This window comes from Canis aureus, chromosome 29 (assembly GCF_053574225.1).
Source record: "Canis aureus isolate CA01 chromosome 29, VMU_Caureus_v.1.0, whole genome shotgun sequence".
NCBI classification, from domain to species: Eukaryota; Metazoa; Chordata; class Mammalia; order Carnivora; family Canidae; genus Canis; species Canis aureus.
In genome coordinates this window covers 31,057,632-31,078,600 of record NC_135639.1, presented here as the reverse complement: position 1 = coordinate 31,078,600, position 20,969 = coordinate 31,057,632, and the positions used below count along the sequence as shown (strand labels likewise).

Sequence of the window (20,969 nt, the reverse complement as noted above, 5' to 3'; positions counted from 1 at the left end):
GATGTGGGACTTGATCCTGGGACTCCAGGATTATGCCATGGGCCGAAGGCAGGCACTAAACCGCTGAGCCACCCAGGGATCCCCCCACACTTGGTCTTAATACACTTTACTTAAGCATATCTTATTCTTACTTCTTCACCTAAGATTTCATTGTAATAATTTGGGATGTTATTCCTAAATCATTCATTTAAAAATTATATTGTGTTCACCTATTTAAAGAATCTTTTAAATTAAACCAAATCCCTGTATTAGTAAAATTTCTTGTACTTAACTATATACTGGTATGTTGCTTACCATTTTTTATATAAACAAATTTTTTAAGATTTTTTTTTTTCTTTGAGAGAGTGAGCAGGGGCAGAGGTGAGTGGGAGAAGCACACTCTCCATTGGTCAGGGAGCCCAATGTGGGCTTGATCCCAGGACTCCGGGATTGTGACCTGAGCTGAAGGCAGATGCTTAACCATCTGAGCCACCCAGGTGCCCCTAAACAGTGTTTTCTTAGGAAGTCTTTGTTCTGAATCATTTTTTATTAGCTAAACTACTTTAAGTAACTCTTACCCCAGTGTGAATGCTGTCCTGCTTTTCAAATCAGAACATATCCAGTAATTTCTTTCTTTTACCTATGCCTTTGAAAATAGACTGGCTAAAAAAGTATGTTGTTTTCTTTTTGTTTTGTTTTACATTCAGAATTTTGTGAACATATTTCCATTGGCTTTTAGCATTTACTTTTACTGATGTAATGACTGACAGTCTAAATCCCTTTTCTCTTAAGGAAAAAGGAAAATCTTCCCTTATTTGGAGCTTTTAAACTTTTATTCTTGAAATTGAGATATTTTACCAGGAAAGTACTATGTATACATGCTTTTCCCCCTTGAGTATTCTGCACCAATATTTCTCAGAGCTCACTTTTTTTTTTTAAAGATTTTATTTACTCATGAGAGACAGAGAGAGAGAGAGAGAGGGGCAGAGAGAGAGAGAGAGAGAGAGAGAGGGGCAGAGACACCGGCAGAGGGAGAAGCAGGCTCCATGCAGGGAGCCAGACGTGGGACTCGATCCCAGGACTCCGGAATCATGCCCTGGGCCGAGGGCGTCACTAAACTGCTGAGCCACTGGGGCTGCCCTCAGAGCCCACTTGATATGAAGACTCAAGATAGTATTTAGCATTAGGGAGTTTTCTTCTTGTTCTCTACTTTCCTTTTCAAAAAATTTTTAAAATATTTATATTCTTTGCTTTTTCTTGTTCTGAAAATCCTGTTTTACTTTTTTTTTTTAAGATTTTATCTATTTATTCATGAGAGACACAGAGAGAGAGAGAGAGAGAGGCAGAGACATAGGCAGACGGAGAAGCAGGCTCCATGCAGGGAGCCTAATGTGAGACTGGATCCCGGGACTCCAGGATCACACCCTGGGCTGAAGGCGGCACTAAACCGCTAAGCCACCAGGGCTGCCCATCATGTTTTACATTATTGAATGTCCTGGCCACCTCATGATTTCTGGGTCTTTAGATTCACTATATATTATTAGGATATTTTTAAAGTTAGTTTTCTTTTCCTTTAAAAAAAAAAAACCAAAAACAAGCTGTGGCCAGTTTTTTGCTTATTTTATTTTTATTTTTATTTTTATTTTTATTTTATTTTTTTCTGATAGTCACAGAGAGAGAGAGAGAGAGAGAGGCAGAGACACAGGCAGAGGGAGAAGCAGGCTCCATGCACCAGGAGCCCGATGTGGGATTTGATCCCAGGTCTCCAGGATCGCGCCCTGGGCCAAAAGCAGGCGCCAAACCTCTGCGCCACCCAGGGATCCCTGTGGCCAGTTTTATTAAAGAAAAATTTTGCATGATTTACTTTTCACCAGTATGTTCTGGCATGCTTCTAATGATATCAGAATTACCTGGATCAATGAAAGCCAGTGTACATACTCTGTAGTATTTACCACATGCTGTGCCCAATTCAATATTATTGCCGCTGTAGTGATGGACACCAGTTTTGGCCAACATGGCGTAGTATTCTATTTCAGATTTCCTCAAAGCCGGGCAGTTGTTTGCCAGGATGACCGATTTCGCTTTGCCGTGTCTGATCATTTTCAGGGTCTGCTTGTACCCCAGCACATACTTTCCACTTTTCATAACCAGTTGGAGCCTAGAGTTGATCAACTCCAGTGACTTTTTCGTCCTTTGCGGCCACCATCTTCCTGCCTTAGATGCAGGATGGCCCCAACCAACAGCAGCTGCCTTAAGTTAGTTTTCTAAATTAGTAATTTATTATATGTATTTTTTCTGTATAATACCTCTATTTGGTTATTTGGACAGTTTTTTCTTTTTTCCTTCTCTCCCAAGCACATGTTCTCTACTTTTTTCAAAGTGGTATGGTCTTTTTAAAGTGCTGTTCTTGGGTACCTGGGTGGCTCAGTTGGTTAAGTGTCTGTCTTCAGCTCAGGTCATGATCCCAGGGTCCTGGGATCAAGTTCCACATCGGTCTCCCTACTCAGTGGGGAGTCTGTCCTGCTACTTCTGCCACTCCATTTGTGCTCACTCTCTCACTCTTTGTCAGATAAATAATCTTTAAAAAAAATAAGGAAAAAATAAAAAAAGATATTCTTCCCTGGTCCCAGTAGAAATACTATTTATACTTTTTCTTCAAGTTCTAGTATTTTTTTTCTTCATTAATTCTGTTTCAGTTTGGGCCATTAGTTGTAATTAGATTATTGTTTCTCTTCATTGTATCAAGTCAGGTTTTTACTTTTTTCATTAGTTCATGTGCTTGGTAATTTGGAGAGTGAACAGTGTGCCATAAATGGGCTCTTCAGAAAGCATGGGCCAAGAGCAGATGCTCAGGGAGAGAGGAAGAACTCTTGGTGAACATAGTTGTCCAGCACTGGTTGGGGAGGAGGTGGATTGCCTTAAGTAATGAGAAGAGGAGCCTGGCTTTTCTTTATTACCTGTAGAAGTCCATTCACATTTCTTTGGTTATACAGTACACTGGGAAAGCTGGGAACATCTGTAAAAAGGGGTTCTTTGCCTTATATTACCTTGGATAAAATAGAAATGATTATACAATCTAGTGCTTTTCAGTTGTTTTGGGGTTCCCTTGTAATGGAGTTCAGTGTGGTAATGGCAAGTTATATACCTGAATTTTAAGCAAAGAACTCCAGATACTGTCAGTCCCCTCTTTACCAGGGTATTAGTTGATGATTGTTACCAGCAAGTACCTCCAAACTAGTATTATATAAAATGATACTGTTAGATATTGAACTCTTTTACACCAAGCATCAAGTTTTACAAGATACCAAGGACCTTGATGTAAAAATTGCTAGTTTTCTGTTGTGTTCCTAGTTTTCTTTGAGTGCCTTTTTGTTTCTCAAACTGCTAATCTCTATACTCTTACCTCAGAGAAAAGGTTCCCAAGACTCATGAGCCATTTTTTCATTCCATCCATAATATTTTCTTTATTTCAGAAGTACAGACTATATTGCTTATTGAAGTTGATTATGATTTGATACGATGTTGTCCTGTTAATTTTTCGTAACTTGCATTTCCTCTTTTGGTTACAAATAAAGAGGGTAGCGAGTATGATTTTGGTTGAAGAGGGAATATATGAAAATTTTTAATCTTTTGTTTTTGAGAGTTATATGATTAAATTAGAAGCTAAAAACCAGACATGTAGAGTCCTAGGATAAGAGAAAAAAAAAATGTGGGAAACAGGAAAACCTGTCTAGCCTTCCTAGAGTGTTAAATCTCCTTGAGGAGATAAGACATAAATGTATGAAAAGAAAAGAAAAAAAAAGTTTAGATAGCCTATGGCAAATATTATTTTACAGAATACTTGCATTAGACAGCGCTTCACATGTGATGGAAAACAAAACATAAACAATTGACATTTATTTAAAAGATAAGAGTGATAAGTGAATTCTGAGGGTAAGAAAACTGGAAACCCAAGCTTCATGAGGGCAGGTACCATGTCTGTTCACCATTGCCTAAGTGCCTACCACTGTCCCTGATAGGTAGTAGGCTGTCAGTTAATGTATAATGAATAAAACTTATGTATTTATTGAACAGATTGAAGAGTACCTTGAAGAAGATGCAAAGGCTTGAGAAAATATTAGGAATTAGAAGTGATGACCAGCTACATCAGAATACCGATGTGAATGGATCTGTGAGAATTGAGAACAAAGTTCTGAGAAATCAGGCTTCTAATGGTAGTTCAGAGCCAAATTATAAGAAGCTTTGATTGTTGGGCTTAAGAATTTTGGATTTGTTTTTTAAATAAAGTAGAATTTCTCTGAACAGATTGTCAAAAAGCAGTGTTTTAGGAATAGTCTGAAAACACAGTGGAGGTTGCTGTGAGGAAGAGACTGGAGACCAACTTTGAGATCATTTGTAATGTTAGACAGGAATTCTTGTCACTTCCAACTTGTACCCACTGCTAACTGTGTTCCCTCTTTCCCTCTCTCCTCCATCCCTCACTTCCTCTCAGTCTCTGTCCACCTCTATCCTTCCCCTGAGTCTCTTCAGCCTCACCTTATCTTTGATTTCTCCTTTTCTCTTCTCTACTATTCCTGTGCTAAACCGAATCCAAGGACAGGGGAGGAGCAAGATGGCGGAAGAGTAGGGTCTCCAAATCACCTGTCTCCACCAAACTACCTAGAAAACCTTCAAATTATCCTGAAAATCTAGGAATTCTTTGGACACTAGTTATGTCCAAAAAGTATTAATATTTCCTTATGTAACATATAACATAAAGATGCTTTATAAGCCCTAGTGACTGAACATAATGACATAGCTGTCTTTTTCAGTATTTATTTAATTTTCCATGGCATTTTGTTATTGATCTCATGGCTTTTCTGTGAGATCATGTTATAAATTTTGAATACATTTATTCTTCCTTTATTTACCTTTTGTTAATGTCAAGTATAGCACATGAGCCATTTCTTGTTGCTATGCAACTACTAAATTCAATATTTAATAATAATAAAACTGAGTAGCATTAAATTCAGTTAATAGAAGCAAAATATAGCCTTTTCTTTTCATGAACCATAGGAAAAAGCAAGATGGCCAAGATTTTAAAATTGTTTTTCATTGAGTTGTTCAGCAATGTTTGAAGTAATAGATCAGAAAATTTTTTTAAAAAGATTTTATTATTTATTTATTCAGAGAGAGAGAGAAGCAGAGACACAGAGGGAGAAGCAGACTCCATGCAGGGAGCCCGACGTGGGACTCAATCCCTGGTCTCCAGGATCACACTCCAGGCTGCAGGCAGCGCTAAACTGCTGCGCCACCAGGGCTGCCCAGAAAAGTTTTTTTTTAAAATACTGATAGATTATAATATTTTAAATATTTAGATTTAGATATTTTTGGATTTTTTTTGTGTGTATAATTAGTGAGTTGTACCTTCATTAAAGAACCAGCAAGTAGTTAATATGGCAACGTGAAATAATTACAAAGGTCTTTTTCTTTTAAAATACTACGTTATGACCTTTTTTGTGTATGATAGAGGTGTTCTTGGTGAGGTTTTTTCTTCTTTAAAAACTACTAGCTTGAAAAACTTATAATCTCATTTGATACTCAGAAACATGCTATTTAGATTAATGTAGAATGTGGAAAATTTGAATGATTTGACTCTCATTGGGAAAGTCGCCTTTTTAAAAATAGAGTTAGGGCATTTATGTAAGGTATTTGGGATTTTGTAAATGATATCCTATTTGTAAAATAAAATTTTTGTATTTTGTAAAATGAATTTCCATTCTTTCATTGGTTACAGGGATGTCTGTTTTGTATTGTTCTTGAAAGTGCTCTGAATTTGTTAATCATGGACAAAAATGGAAATGCTCCTTTTAGATTTGTCATGGACATTCTTTCCTCAGCATCCCTTCAGTAATAACCTGGGGGTCCTTGAGAACTGGAAAAATACACTATCGTTTTTCTAGCAACAGATTAATATTACAGTACTATAGGGAGTATTATTGTAATATGGATTTTTTTTCATCCTTTCAGGGTTTGAAAGTATTCTTGAAGGGCTGTTTGGACCTGCATTATTAAAAGATCTCAGTTTATTTAAAGGTATACAGTTTTTTTGGGGGGGAATATTCAAATTCTTCCTAGTGACATATATATACTTTTGTGATTTAAGCCTCACATCTCCTTCTCTTTTTTTATTCAACTTTATGTGAGTTAAATCTGTATCCCTGTAAGCATCTTTTTGTTAGTTGATAATGTAAATATATATATTAATAAGATATAGTAACTAGTGAGCAGTTATTAAGAATTTTAAGACAAATAACCTGTCTACTACTTACAGGTTTTTCGTTGTTGTTAAGTATTTTTGAATTCTCATTTGTTTCTTGAAAAATTCCCTTTCATGAATGTTAATTTAGTATTCCAACTATTTTTGCAGACTGTGAACGTGAAAGCATTTCTGATTGGACTTTTGATGAAAATTGTCTATTCTGTTGCTTGAGAAGAGATAAAGTAAAGGTAACCAAAAAACTTGCATAACTTACCTAGTATGGTATTTTATAGTTTTTATTTTTTCAAAATTTGATTACTTTGTTGGAGGATTTATAGGAAAAAGAAGACATGATTCCATACTTATAAAAGATTTGATAGTAACTCAGTTTTGCTATTTAGACTGTTGGTAGTACGTTGATTAGCCTATTGAGAAATCTGTATCCCAACATACATTGCTTTATTTATGTAGTTCACCAAGCAGAATAATTAACTAGATCTCAAACTGTTGAATGTATTTTAAATATGAAATATATGATAATTCAAATCATGGGAGTCATTTGTACAAAAAGAAGAGTAATAACATGGATCTAGATCAAGGAGTTACTAATTCATGTAGATTTATGACAAACTGTGGTTTATGCTGTAGTATAAGATGTTTCTTCATAATATTTGAACATGAGTGCTCTTTATATTCAATTGTAGAAGTAGGCCGTACCTTTAGGTTTCTATTTTTATTGCTTTGTGTTACACAGAAATGGAGTTTTGGTTTACAAACATTTTAGTTGTTGGAAACATGTATTAATAATGGTTTCCTATGGTATGTTTCTTTTTATGGTACTTCTGCTTCCTGGTGTTTTCTTTTCTTTTCTTTTTTTTCTTTTTTTTTTTTTTTTAAGGAGGCACCATGCCTAGCGTGGATCCCAATGTGGGGCTTGAACTCATGACCCTGAGATCAAGACCTGAGCTAAATTCAAGAGTTGGATGCTTAACCAGCTGAGCTACCCAGGCGCCCCTGCTCCCTGTTTTAAAGCTTTGGAAATGTTTTTAATTCCTTCCTCCCCCTTGTACACTTCTAACAGGATCATTGACCGGTCCTAGAAGTTCTTCCCTCATATGGAGTTTCATTCTTTTTTCTTTCCAGTCATTACCCTCGTGCATACTTAGCATTATTTCTAGATTATTGAAATAACATGATTAGTCTCTCTCAGTTTTCTTCATTCTTTTATTTATTTATTTAAGATTTATTTATTTACTCATGAGAGACACAGAGAGAGAGAGTCAGAGACCTAGGCAGAGGGAGAAGCAGACTCCCCATAGGGCACCTGAGGCGGGACTCAATCCTGGAACTCCAGGATCACGACGTGAGCTAGAGGGCAGACACACTCAACCTCTGAACCACCCAGGAGTCCCTTCTTCAGTCTTTTAAACACTGCTACAAGTTTAAACTCCGCCCCCCAACCTTCATCCTTCACATAGTGTGGAAACATTATCCCACACTCAGTCTCCAGTGACTTTTTAATTGTATTCCAGATTCATTAGCCTAATGTTCTGTGCCTCAGTACTCTCCACAGTTCCGTCCATTTCTCTTTGTAATGCTGCCCAACAAGTCTCCTATACAGTTTTCTTTCAGCTAAACTGGTTCAATCATTTGTAGTAAACAACATGCTTTTATTATTTAGACTACAGCATTGCATACTAATTGTTCTCTATAGCTTGAAATTCTCCTGCCCTTTCTCTTAGCTTAAGCTTCCACCCTCCTGTCAGTATCAGTCGTGTATCTCTGCTCTTATTGCTGTTTCAACCTTTCACACTGTTGTAGTATTTATAACAATTATTTGTCAATTAATAGTCTGCCTTATTTTGTTCCTGGCTTTCTGTGTTTATGTCTTGTGTTCTTGACTACATTGTCAACCTCTGAAGACTGTGAACCATGTTATATACTTCTTTGTTACCCTAGCTTTTATAACCACTGTACGTTATTCACCATTGTTGGCAAGTTGCTTTAAAATCCGAAAGCCAGTTTAAGAGCTTTTCAGTGTTCTTTGTGGCATCCTTTTCTTACTACATGAAAAAGTTGTTATTGTGATTATTCAGGATGGTCTCTTGTCATTGAATTAATGTGGAGAGTGTTTTGAAATTTAATGTGGTTTGAGAAAGACCAGAAATTAAGCAAGTATCAGTGAAGTTGAAGTTGACCATTTAAAACTGTGTGTGTGTGCACACGCATGCATGTTGTGACTGTTGAGCAAGTCATTTAATAGGCATTTTGGTGAAATAGAAGGAGCAAATATTAATTACCTTTTTTAAAGGTAAGATTGGGAGGAAAGCCCTTCTATGTTCAATAATTGAGATAGTATATTCTTGTAATATGATTGAGTTTTCTATTGTATGAATGAGGGTAAAATATTAAATGAATATTTTTAGAAGATAAAGCAAGGCATGGAACCATGTGGCATTTAACACAGCTGTTATTGTTTTAGTCCCTCAACTTCTAGTTGTTTTCCTAGTTAGAAGGAATATTTCCAATTTAGCTAGTTCTAGCAAAGCTGGTATTTTCCATTAGACACTTAACTACATAACTTTGTCATTTATTTTTTTCAGAGACAGCCATAACACCTATAGTGGAAAATAGGGAAAGAGAGAGCTTATTAGAAAATATAAATAGTCAAATATGTATCTCTAATTGTGTTAGATTTAAAGAGATTGACCTGAAACTCTTTGCAGGCACTTGGAATATCTCATCTGAGAAGGACTAGAATGTGGAAATAAATAGATCCACTGGTTTGAAGCTTGCACTTTTTAAAGACTGGCTTTAAGATTCCAAAAAAGGAGGAAAAGAAAAAAAAAAAAAAAACAAAAAAGGAGGAAAAGGAGGAAATCTTTGTGGCGTGTGGTAATAGCTAATAGGTGGCGGCATAGAACAAGATAGTGGAATCTTGAGTTTGAGGGTGGCAAGGTGAGATATCCAGATATTTGGGAAAGCTGTTAGAAATATTGGCCTCATAATTGGGAAAGAAATGGAGGTTATGCATATTTTTTTCATTTTGGATTTTCAGTGGATACTGAAACTGTTAAAATGGATAAAAGTAAATGCTTATCGATTTATCTATATTTACTTTATAAAATATATAGGTAAAAAATCCAAAGTAAGCTCTTTGGAAAATAGAACAGGGGTTCACCTTTAAATTAGTACAACAATTGTTGACCTATCCTTCAAGATCCTATAGTGGTTAGAAAATACACTTTTTAAGGGATAGGAAATAACATTTTTTTGAGCATCTACTATGTGCCAGTTACTTTTATTTGTTCCCATTTAAATCCTCACAACAATAGTATAAAGTTGGTTAAAGGCATCCCAGTTTTGAAAATAAGAAATTGGAAGGGTCACAGAGACTGTTACAGGTAATATCACATGGCTAGAATTTGATACATGTTTTTTAATATGTACATTTTGATAACATAACTAGGAACAGGATCACAGAAAGTGTAGAGCAGGAATTAAAGTAGAACTTGTAATCATTCAGTTCAAAAGAGAGAATAACAGTGTAGATGGACATGAGTTTATTTGAAATAACCAACCTCAGCTGTGCCTAGGAATCTGTTAGTACCTGCCTCACGGGCTGGCTTCTTTCTTTTCTGTTTGTTTGGCACATAGTAGGCACTATATAAAATATTTACTAAATGAGTAACTTTACTAAATAAGGCTGGGAGAATTATATTAATAGCTAATTTTTGAGTGCTTACATTTGACAAGCAGATATACACAGTTGTCCATGTTTATTCACTCATGAGGCTTTTATACTTTTTTTAAGTTTCTTTTCTGAAATAATTTTAGTCTTATAAAACAATTGCAAAAACAATAGAAAGAGTTCCTGTATACCCTTTACGCCGACTCTCCAAATGTTAACATCTTATGTAACCATAGTACAATTCTAAAAATCAGGAAATCGATGTTGGAGCTTATATTATTTAACCTGTAAACTTTTCACAGTTAGCTAGTAATCTCAGTAATGTTATGTTTCTGGTCCACGATCCAGTCAAGGATCACACTTTGTATTTAGTTGTTACGTATTCTTAGTCTAGAACAGTATTTTTTGCTTTGCCTTTCATAAATTTTGAAGAATACTGACAAATTGATTTGTAGAATGTTCCCTCGATTTAGATTCGTCTGATGATTTCCTCATGATTGAATTTAGGTTATGCATTTTTGGCAAGAATTCCAGAGTGGTATATCATCGTTAGTGCACCCTATCAGGAAGCATATAATGAAGTTTACTTTCATCAGTCAGTTAAGGTGACCAGTTTTCTCTATTGTAAGGTTTCTTTTTTTTTCCATTTAATACTTAATATACCTTGTGGAGAGGTGCTTTGAGATTTTGTAAATATCTTTCTCATCATACTAGTTTCTCATCATATTACTAATTTTAGCATGCGTTGATGAATGTTGCTTGAAAAATTACTACCTAGTTTTTACCGAATGTTGATTTTCTATTATTTCTTCTGCGTCTATTAGTTGGAATTCTACTCTAAGGAAGAGTTTTTCCTCCTTTTTTGTATGTATGTATTTATTTGTTTATCAATATGGAATCATGGATTCTTATTCTATGGATCATAATTCATTACAATCATTTTTTTTATTTTGTGGTTCAAATTGTCCTAGATTTGGCCATTGAGAGCTCTTTCAAGTTGGTTCCTCATCTTTTTTTTTTTTTTTTTTAAATCGGACCCTCCGATTTTATTTTATTTTTTAACTTTTATTTATTTATGATAGTCATACAGAGAGAGAGAGAGAGAGAGAGGCAGAAACATAGGCAGAGGGAGAAGCAGGCTCCATGCACCGGGAGCCCGACGTGGGATTCGATCCCGGGTCTCCAGGATCGCGCCCTGGGCCAAAGGCAGGCGCTAAACCGCTGCGCCACCCAGGGATCCCGTCATCTTTTTTGATATGTTTTGTTTCTTTCTTCTTTTTTGAATAGCACTTTTCTTTTTGGCACCAAAAAATATCCTAGACTTATCTTTGCTTTCTCTGTCTCAACTCTGGATCTCTCCAAGGAACCTTAGTTTCTTTTCTTTTCTTTCTTTCTTTCTTTTTTTTTTAAGATTTTATTTATTCATTCATGAGAGACAGAGAGAGAGAGAGAGAGAGAGGCAGAGACACAGGCAGAGGGAGAAGCAGGCTCCATGCAGGGAGCCCAACGTCTCCAGGACTTGATCCTGGAGACTTGATCCCAGGTCTCCAGGATCACACCCTGGGCTGAAGGCGGCGCTAAACTGCTGAGCCACCCGGGCTGCCCAGTTTCTTTTATTTTAGAGAATTGTATAAGAAAGCAAGGTATAGGCACTGGGTGTCTTCATTGGTATTAGAGTATTGTTACCTCGGGTCTTCTAGTTGTCTGAGTGAGGAAATGTTTACTTAAATATATGTACATATGCATCTATATTCTTTTCTATATCTACTAAAAACCATTTTGTGAGGCTTTTATTAATTGTGTTGATAGTATGAAGAGTTGATCCAGTATTAGTGAAAGGGTGTTGGAGAGATAGGAAGAATAAAAAATTGCTTTCAGTATTTATTGTTCCTAAAAATGGGCTACTTCTAAGTAATAAATAAATCTATCATATGTCAGTGCTTGTCTGGCTGAGATAGAATGAGATAACTCTTGTAGAATAGAGAACATAGATATTTTACTCACTAGGGATGATGGGAGATACGATGTTACACCAAAATATAAAATAATTGTGCTAGTAGAAAGTTTGTTATAAGACTCTTAGTAATTTAGTATTTGACTAGCATTTTAGGGCAGTGTTTTAAGAACATAGGACTTGAGCTGAATCTTTGAAGAATACATAAGCAGAGATGAGAGGGGTATATCCTAGGTGGAACAGAACTTTTATTTTTGGATATAACCAGAGATAAGATTGGGACCAGATCATATAGATACCCTTAATTTATTAAATGTCTGGATCTTTGGTAGACCAGAGAGTGTATCAAAGAAGTAAAACACTGATTTCTCCTTATGGGTTGTTTGTGAGACCACAGGTGGCTAAGGGATCAAATTAGAGTTAAATTATCCATCAGACGTGCTCAGAACAAGAGCTCTGATGTAGGTAGGAAATGTTGATAGTAAAATCCCCTCCTTCATTCTAGTATATAATATTTGAAGAGATAGTGGATGATACAAGAAAATTTAAGTACTATAGCACTTAAGAGGGGGAGTGGATGATGCTTAATCAAGGAGATAGAACTCATCCTGAACCTTAAAAAGGCTCTATGTTTTAGAGTGATTGATTTGGTAGTCATTTTTAAGTTATAATGCAGAGGAATTTATAGTGATAAAATTATAGAAAGCTCTTGTAATAATCCAGAAAATGAGCCTGAATTAGGGTCGTTGCTGCGGAGATATATAAGGAAGGTATGTATGTAAGGGATCTAGAATAAAGGAAGTGTCGAAAATAGTGATTACATGAGTATATGAATAAGGAAAAGGGAAATGATACTGACGTTAAGTTTTCCAAGCTAGGATGACTTAGCATGGCAAATTCATAGAAGTCGAGAAATGAGAAGAAGAAAGGTATGGTGGCCAGTTTTTATAGTGATGATAATGAGATTATTTAGATGAAAGTAGTTTGTAGTGAAAGTAAACATTTAATTTTAAGTGTCCAATAGATTTGTGGAAGTGTGGTTGAAATAAGATAGCTGAATACATATTTGTAGGGTTTCTAAATACAGTTAGTGATTGGAATACTTGAGCAGATGAATCTTTTGGTAAGGGATAAAGTGCAAAATAATAAGAGCTGAAGACCTTCATTTAGGAAGTAAAAAGAAGAATCAGGTTGAAAGGAAGATAGAATCGTAGAATAAGTGAGTTGCCCATCTTAGATCAGATATCTCCCTGGCCCTATACTGTGTGATGAATATGTAGATGAGTTGTATTTGTTGTACAACATGGACTCCTATGCTGTTTCCCCAGATAGGCCCTAAATGGATTGACAAGTACTCCCGAACATACTATAGGGGGCTTTGAGAAAATAGCTTCTCAAGAATATTGATTGTGGGAGCCATAGTATAAGTCTGACAGGGTTAATGAATAAGTGGATGTTGTGGGAGTTAAGAAATGAATATAGTCTACTAGTTTGAAAACTTGTCAGAGAGCTTTGACCAGAGAACGAATGGGCAGTGGATTTAAGTAAAGGTTTTGGGGGAGGAGGAGAAAACTTAAAGTAATGTTTATACCCTTGGAAGAAAAGAAGCTGGAAGAAAGGAAGACATTAAAGTTATTAAAAGGTGGAAACAGTTGAAGAAGGCAAGATTATAAGAAAATAAGAATTTAGTTACTGAGTGGTATGGGGACATTCCTGTTGAAATTAGATACATTGAGTATAATTGTAGGAGTTAATAGTTGGCAAGGAATAAATAAGGCAAGAATATACCCAAGTATAAGAATCCTGGCTAACTGACTTGCTCACACTAAGGGCAAAGAAAAGTGAGGAATTTTCAGATATGATAGTGATGTTTAAAAAAATATTAAGGGAGAAATAGGCTATAGTAACTGTACTTTTCTCACTTGAATTGCTGCTTACAGTTTTCTAGTTATACTAGCAAAAAAAAAAAAAGATACTTTCAAGAAAATAAGATTACCTTTTCTGACAGCTTTTTTTTTTTACAATTTTTCTTTTTTTTTAAACCGAGATATAATTGACATATAGCATTAGTTTCACGTATATAATAATGATTCAGTATTTGTATATATTGCAAAATGATTACATACATAATTAACGTCTATCACCACAAATAGTGATAGTTTTTTTTCTTGTGAGAACTTTTAAGATTTGCTCTCTTGGCAACATTCAAATATGTAATACAGTATTATTCATTATAGTCACCATGCTGTACAGTACCTCCCCAGGACTTATACATGTAATTGGAATTTTGTGCCTTTTCCATTGTGTGTAGATAGATAGATCACATTTTTTCTTTTCTTTTCTTTTTTTTTAGATTTTAAAATTTATTTTTATTTATTTTTAAAGATTTTGTTTATTTATTCATGAGAGACACACAGAAAGGCAGAGACATAGGCAGAGGGAGAAGCAGACTTCATGCAGGGAGCCCAATGTGGGACTCGATCCCAGAATCCCGGGATCACGCCCTGAGTCGAAGGCAGACGCCCAATCACCGAGCCACTCAGGCATCCCTATATATGTATATATGTATGTATGTATGTATGTATGTATTTGAGAGATGTGAGCACGTTGGGGAGGGGGAGAGGGAGAAAGAAAATCTTAACCTGATTCTTCTCTGAGCACAGAGCCTGACATGGGGCTTAAACACACAACACCAAGATCACAGCCTGAGCCAAAACCAAGAGTCAGATGCTTAACCAAATATACCACCCAGGCACCCCTAGACTACATTTTAATCTATTTTATGTGTCAGTGACACATAGGTTGCTCCCTTATCTTGGCTGTTGTAAATAATGTTGTAATGAACATAGGGGTGCATATATCTTTTCAAATTAGTTTTTTTGTTGTTGTTGTTTTCTTTTGGATAAATACCCAGAAGTGGTATTGCTAAATCATATAGCAGTTCTATTTTTAATTTTGGGGGTCACCTCATACTGTTTTCCATAGTGGTTGTAATATGCAGTTTACATTCTCACCAAGAGTGCACAAGGGTTCCCTTTTTTCCACATCCTCACCAATACTTATTTCTTGCCCTTTTCATAATAATCATTCTATGTGAAGTGAATACCTCATTACAGTTTTGATTTGCATTTGCCTCATGGTTCATGATGTTCAGCACCTTCATGTACCTCTTTGCCTTCTGTGTATGTCTTTTTTTTTTTTTTAAGATTTTATTTATTAATTCATGAGAGAGACAGAGAGAGGCAGAGACATAGGCAGAGGGAGAAGCAGACTCCCTGTGGGGAGCCCGGTGTGGGACTCTATCCCAGGACCCTGGGATCATACCCTGAGCCAAAGGCAGAAACTCAACCACTGAGCCACACAGGTGCCCATCTGTGTATGTCTTTGGAGAAATGTCTATTCAGATCCTTTGCCCATTTTTTAGTCCATTTCTTTGGATATTAATCCCTTATCACATTGTGATTTGCAGATATTTTCTCCCATTCAGCCAGTTGTCTTTTCACTTAGTTGATAGTTTCCTTTTTGAGCAGAAGCTTTATAGTTTGATGTAGCCTATTTGATATAGTTTCTTTTTGCTTTGTTGCCTTTGCTCAAGACTGATGTCAAGGGGCTTTACTGCCTATATTTTCTTCTGAGAGTTTTCTAGTTTCAAGACTTATGTACAAGTCTTTAATCCATTTTGAGTTTTGTGTTTATAGTGTAAGACAGTGATCTAGTTTCATTTATTTGTAATGTGGGCTATTCAGTTTGCCCCGCACCATTTATTGTAAAGACTGCCCTTTCCCCATTGTACATTCTTGGCTCCATGCTGTTTCGATTACTATGGCTTTATAATATCCTTTGAAATCAGGAAGTGTGAGGCTTCCAGCTTTGTTCTCTTTTCTCAGTGATGCATTTTTAAGTAGGAAGAAATTAATAAATGAAGTCTAGGTTTAAAAAAAAAACCTTATTTTTGTCAGTGTCATTTGTATTTGAATATTTTTGAGCTACTTTCCAACTCTTCAATTTTATGAATCTCTGAAAAATATGTTTTTGAAATCTTGTTGAGGTTTGTTGTGTTTTGTTTTGTTTTTGTCTTTGTTTTATTGAGAAGATTCTTAAAATTAAAGCCTGAACAAGTTTAGAATATTCTTGGTTCTACAAAAATTTAGGTTAGAAAGGTTCATATTAGATAGAGCTCCCCTCAGTGTTTCATTTGAATGTCATGTGTTGAGTGAGTCTTTCATTTCTTTCTGGCCACGAGTATAGGTCTCACTTCTTTTTTCTTTCATTTCTTATGAACTAGTATTTTCATATTAGGCTGTCGTCCGCCCCACCCCCACCCACCTTAGAGCATAATTGTTCTGCTTCTCTTTCTTCCCTTATTCTTTTTTTTTTTAAGATTGTATTTATTTGAGAGAGAGAACATACGAGCATGATGGTGGGGGTTGGTGTGGAGAAGAGAAGGAAGAGAGAATAATCTAGAGCCGACTCTGTGCTGAGTGTGGAGCTTGGTGTGCTTCTCCTATCTATTAAATTTCTGTCCTTTTTGAAGTTGTTTGCATTTAGATTATGCCTTTTATATTTCTTTTTTGTGTGTGTGGTGCTAAAATGTAGCAGTGTTAAGTATATTCACAATTTTTTTTGCAAGGAATCTCCAGAATTCGTTTCATTTTACAAAATTGCAACTATATCCATTAAATAACTCACAATTCCCCCTTCTCCCAGCCCCTGCAGTCACTATTCTACTTTTTGTGTCTGAGTTTGACTGTTGTGGGTACTTCATATAAGTAGAATCATGCAGTATTTGTCATTCTGTGACTGGCTTATTTATTTTACTTACTATAACATTTTCAAGGTTTGCTGTGTTATAACTTTTGTCAGAAAGCCCTTCTTTTTAAAGGCAGACTAATATCCTGTTGTGTGTTTGTACCACATTTTACTTCTCTATTCATCCAACAATGGACATTTAGGTTTGTTCCACCAATAGTAGACACTTGGGTTTCTTCCACCTTTTGGAAATAATACTGTTATGAACATTGGTGTATAAATACTTCTTCAAGACCGTACTTTCAGTTTTTTTGGGTTTATACTCAAAAGTAGGATTGCTGGATCAAATGGAATTAATGTTTTGAGGGACCACCAAACTCCACATTGGCTGCACCATCTTATATTCTTAACAGCAGTGCTTAAAAATTCTGATTTATCCACATCCTATCCAACATTAGTTATTTTCTGTTTATTTGTGGGTTTTTTGTAGTAGCCATTGTAATGGATGTAAAGTGGTAACCTCATTGCGGTTTCCCTTATGATTATTGATGTTGAGCATCTCTTCATGTGCTTGTTGGCCATTTTGGAGAAATGTCTATCAAGTCATTTTTTTGCCCATTTTTAAATCAAGTGGGGTTTTGTTTTTGTTGTTGAATTTGTAGGAGTTCTTTCTAAATATTAAGCCCTCATTAGATATTTATTTCCAAGTATTTTTTCCCATTTTGTAGGTTACCTTTTTACACTCTTGGTTATGTCCTTTGATGCATGGAAGCTTTTAAAATTTTGATGTCCAGTTTATTTTTATCTTTGTTGCCAGTTCTTTGGTATGTCATACTTTCAAAAATTCACTATGAAATCCAGTATTATAAAATCTTTCCCCCTATATTTTCTTCTAAGTATTTATCGTTTTAAGTCTCTGGTCCATTTTGAGTTAATTTTTGTGTATACTAGAAGGTAAGAATCCAGTTTCATGCTTTTGCATGTGGTTATCCATTTTCCACACACCATTTGAACAGAGCGTCTTTTCTTCCATTAAGTGGTCTTGGCACTCCTGTCAAAAGTCATTTGATCATATATATGGGGGTTTATATCTGGGCGTTCTCTCTCTCTCTCTTTTTAATTTTATTTATCTGAGAGAGAGAGAGAGAGAGAGAGCGCACTCAATCCCAGGACCCTGAGATCATGACGACCTGAGCCGAAGACAGATGCTTAACCAGTTGAGCCACCCAGGCACCCCTGGGCTCTTTATTTTATTCTATTGTGTCTGTCTTTACGCCGGTATCATATTGTTTTGATTACGGTAGCTTTCTAATATGTTTTGAAATTAGGAAGTGTGCTACCTCCAACTTTCTTCTTTTTCAATGTTGTTTTGGCTCTTTTGGGGTCCTTTGAGTTTCCATAGGAATTTTAGGGTAGATTTTTGTGTTTGTGCAAAAAATGCCATTGAGATTTTGGTAAGGGTTATGTTTAATTAATTAATTAATTATTCATTTATTCATTCATTCATTTATTTATTTTTAACATTTTATTTATTTTTTCATGAGACAGAGACACAAGCAAGCTCCACACAGGGAGCCTGACATGGGACTTGATCCCAGGTCTCCAGGATCAGGCTCTGGGCTGAAGGCTGCGTTAAACCGCTAAGCCACCAGGGCTGCCCAAGGGTTATATTTTAAATTTGTATATAGTTTGGGTAATTGACATCTAAACAATATTGTCTTTGCCTTTTTTCCTTTCTTTCAAAAAATTTTGTCTGTTCCATATTTCTGAAGTTAAAATCAATAGCTACGTACTTGATTTTACTATGTCAAAAGTACCAGCCACTGTGGTTGAAATAAAGGTACTGTGAATGATTAAAGAGTAGTTTTAGCCACAGATGCTATTTTCAAGAAATTTATAGTCTAGTGGAGGAGGTACGAAATACACATACATGTATACATACAATTAATTATAATATTTATAAATAGTTATAAAACTAGTACTGTCAGAGTAGTATAGATAACATGCTATAAGACTTTGGACAAAGGCAAGATTACATTTAGCTAGGCTTTTATATTATTGTTACTTCAAACATGCAGTTCGATATCCTTCTGTTTATAATGTTCTTGGGTTTCTAGGGACATGGATAGTCATTATGGACAGCAGATTGAAATTCAGAAGTTTTCTAATGGAGATTAGGTTGTGGATGAGAATGAGGATAGTATAAACTTTTAATTTCCAGCCAGTGGAAGGATATGAGAAACTCTTGCTCTTGACTATGGAGGAGGTTTGCATTTGTCTTTTAATATTTTTAATAACTGTACATGTATAAGGGAAGGAAGGCTATAACTGCAAATTCTGACTATAGATACTGGCTAATTAAGTGTAGTGATAATAACAGTCATTTGCCACTTATATTTTAGGCTTAATTTCCATGAAAAGTAATAACAATAAGATACCCTGATCAAAGTCATTCATGGTAGTTTGTTGTATATTTTGAATACCATATTTAGTTCCTGGTATGTAGTCAAACCTCAAACTTTGTTTTTTCGTATTCTTTAGCTTGATGGTTTAACAAAATTGACATATGGTAAGAATTGTATTAAGCACAATTTTTATTTTGTTAGTGTAAAAAGCAACAATTTACATGAAGTAAGGTTTCTTTTTAGATAACTGACCTTAAAGAGTATGAGCATTTAAAATGGTGGAGCCATTTTCCCTAAGACTTGCTGGCATTTAAAATAATAAGATGCAGGAGAGGCATTTAAATCAGTGAGTTGCATCTTGTCAGCTCTTTTTAGTTCATTGCTTGAAATGTCAGTAAGCCATGGGTAGCGAACATGGCTTTAGCTACAGGCCCATGATCCACTGGGGTAGGTAGGTTGCTAACATAATTATTACAAAACTTGCATGCATGCACATGCTTCTAATTCCCAGGTTTTCTATACCGTATTGTATGAATGTTTTTTTTTTAAGTCAGTTAAATTTGGAGAACACATGTACAAAGTGAGGAATGGCCTTGAATTTAGTTAGGGATGTGGGCCTAATATGTTACTCTGTTTTGTATCACACTCTTGAAATTTAGGCCATCCTACTTTTCGTAAGTGAAATTTGTCATTATTTCTTCCATTTTCTTTCCTGAAGTGTTGTCTCTCATAAAGAAAATCAGCAATATGTAAGTGTCCTTCCTCATTCTTAACCCTCCAAAACTCATAAGGTAACAAATGTTAAAGTTACAAAAGAAACCTGAGAAAATGTTAATCTTTCTATTTTGTTTAAAGTTTAATTTTATTAACTATTGCCCCAAGAGCAGACTTCCATGCTGACATATTTTGTTACTTTATTTATTTAGTACTATCCTTGCTATTTCAGGGACCAGTGGAACTACTTTTGTTACAGTTCCTGGAGAAATCTATTATTTCTGTCAGGGGTCAGCAAACTATGGCCTGTCTCCAGGTCCAGCTCAGAGCCTGTTCTTGTAATGCCTACGGGCTAAAGATAAAGAGTTGTTTTTAAAAAAGGAGATGAGGGATGCACTCACTAGAGACTGTATATATACTTCAAATACTAAAATATTTACCATCTGGCCCTAACAGAAAATGTCTTCCTCTCTTTTGAATATCTTCATCAGGTTGTTATATTAAGAGAAGTCGAAAGTTGTTAACTTCTGTATCTTACTTATTATTCTTTTTGCTTTTCTATCAGAGCAACTTCTAACACAAACAGATACAATTTAATGTCGAGAGGTGGGGTTATGAAGGAGAAGATGGAAGAGTGACAAGGGAGATCTTGGCTTGTGGGAGGAAAGTATGGCTTAGCATTTGTCCACCCTACCTTTTTTTACCTTTTTCCTTTGAAATAATTTCACTTTTTTATTTTTATTTTTTAAGTAGGCACTTTTTTATTTTTATTTTTTTAAGTAGCACCCAATGTAGAGCCCAGTGTGGGGCTTGAACTCATTACCTTAAGATCATGACCTGAGCTGAAATGAAATGAAGAGTCAGATGCTTAACTGACCGAGCCACCCAGGTGCCCTGGGAATAATTTCACATTTATAGAAAAGTTCTAAAAACAGTAAAAAACAAAAACCCCCAACTTTTAAAATACCCTTCACCTAGATTTACCAATTAACATTTTGCCACGTTTGCCTTACTATTTATTCTCATTCTTTCTTAGAGATGTTACATATAACATACACAGATTTGCCTAAAGCATATCAGAAGTTACATCATACCCCTTATACCTCTCTATTCCTCAATATTTCTAAGATTGTATATTTCCCTATTTGCTAAGAATAAGATTATCCACTTAGTATATAGTACATTTACCAAAAATCAGGCAAGTTAACTTCAATACGGTATTTAATCTGTGACCCA

General features: G+C 35.4%; 1 protein-coding gene and 1 pseudogene across 18 annotated transcripts in view; one reads left to right on the top strand and one right to left on the bottom strand.

Moving 5' to 3' along the window:
* Window positions 1-20,969, top strand: part of LCOR (ligand dependent nuclear receptor corepressor) — a 148,754-nt gene that overhangs the window by 64,033 nt on the left and 63,752 nt on the right. For 11 of the 18 annotated variants that reach the window (XM_077878152.1, XM_077878156.1, XM_077878145.1 and 8 more), the window contains 2 exons: window positions 5,989-6,054; window positions 6,389-6,468. The exons of 3 other annotated variants lie outside the window; for them this stretch is intronic. Coding sequence is in view for 7 of the 15 variants with exons in the window: in XM_077878145.1 (XP_077734271.1) it covers window positions 5,989-6,054; window positions 6,389-6,468 (146 nt within the window). In the remaining 8 variants the exon portion in view is untranslated. The remainder of the gene's footprint in view (window positions 1-5,988; window positions 6,055-6,388; window positions 6,469-20,969) is intronic. 4 more of the 18 variants (XM_077878153.1, XM_077878157.1, XM_077878150.1 and 1 more) reach the window with 1 other exon arrangement.
* On the bottom strand, window positions 1,808-3,409 carry LOC144300733 (large ribosomal subunit protein eL30 pseudogene; annotated as a pseudogene).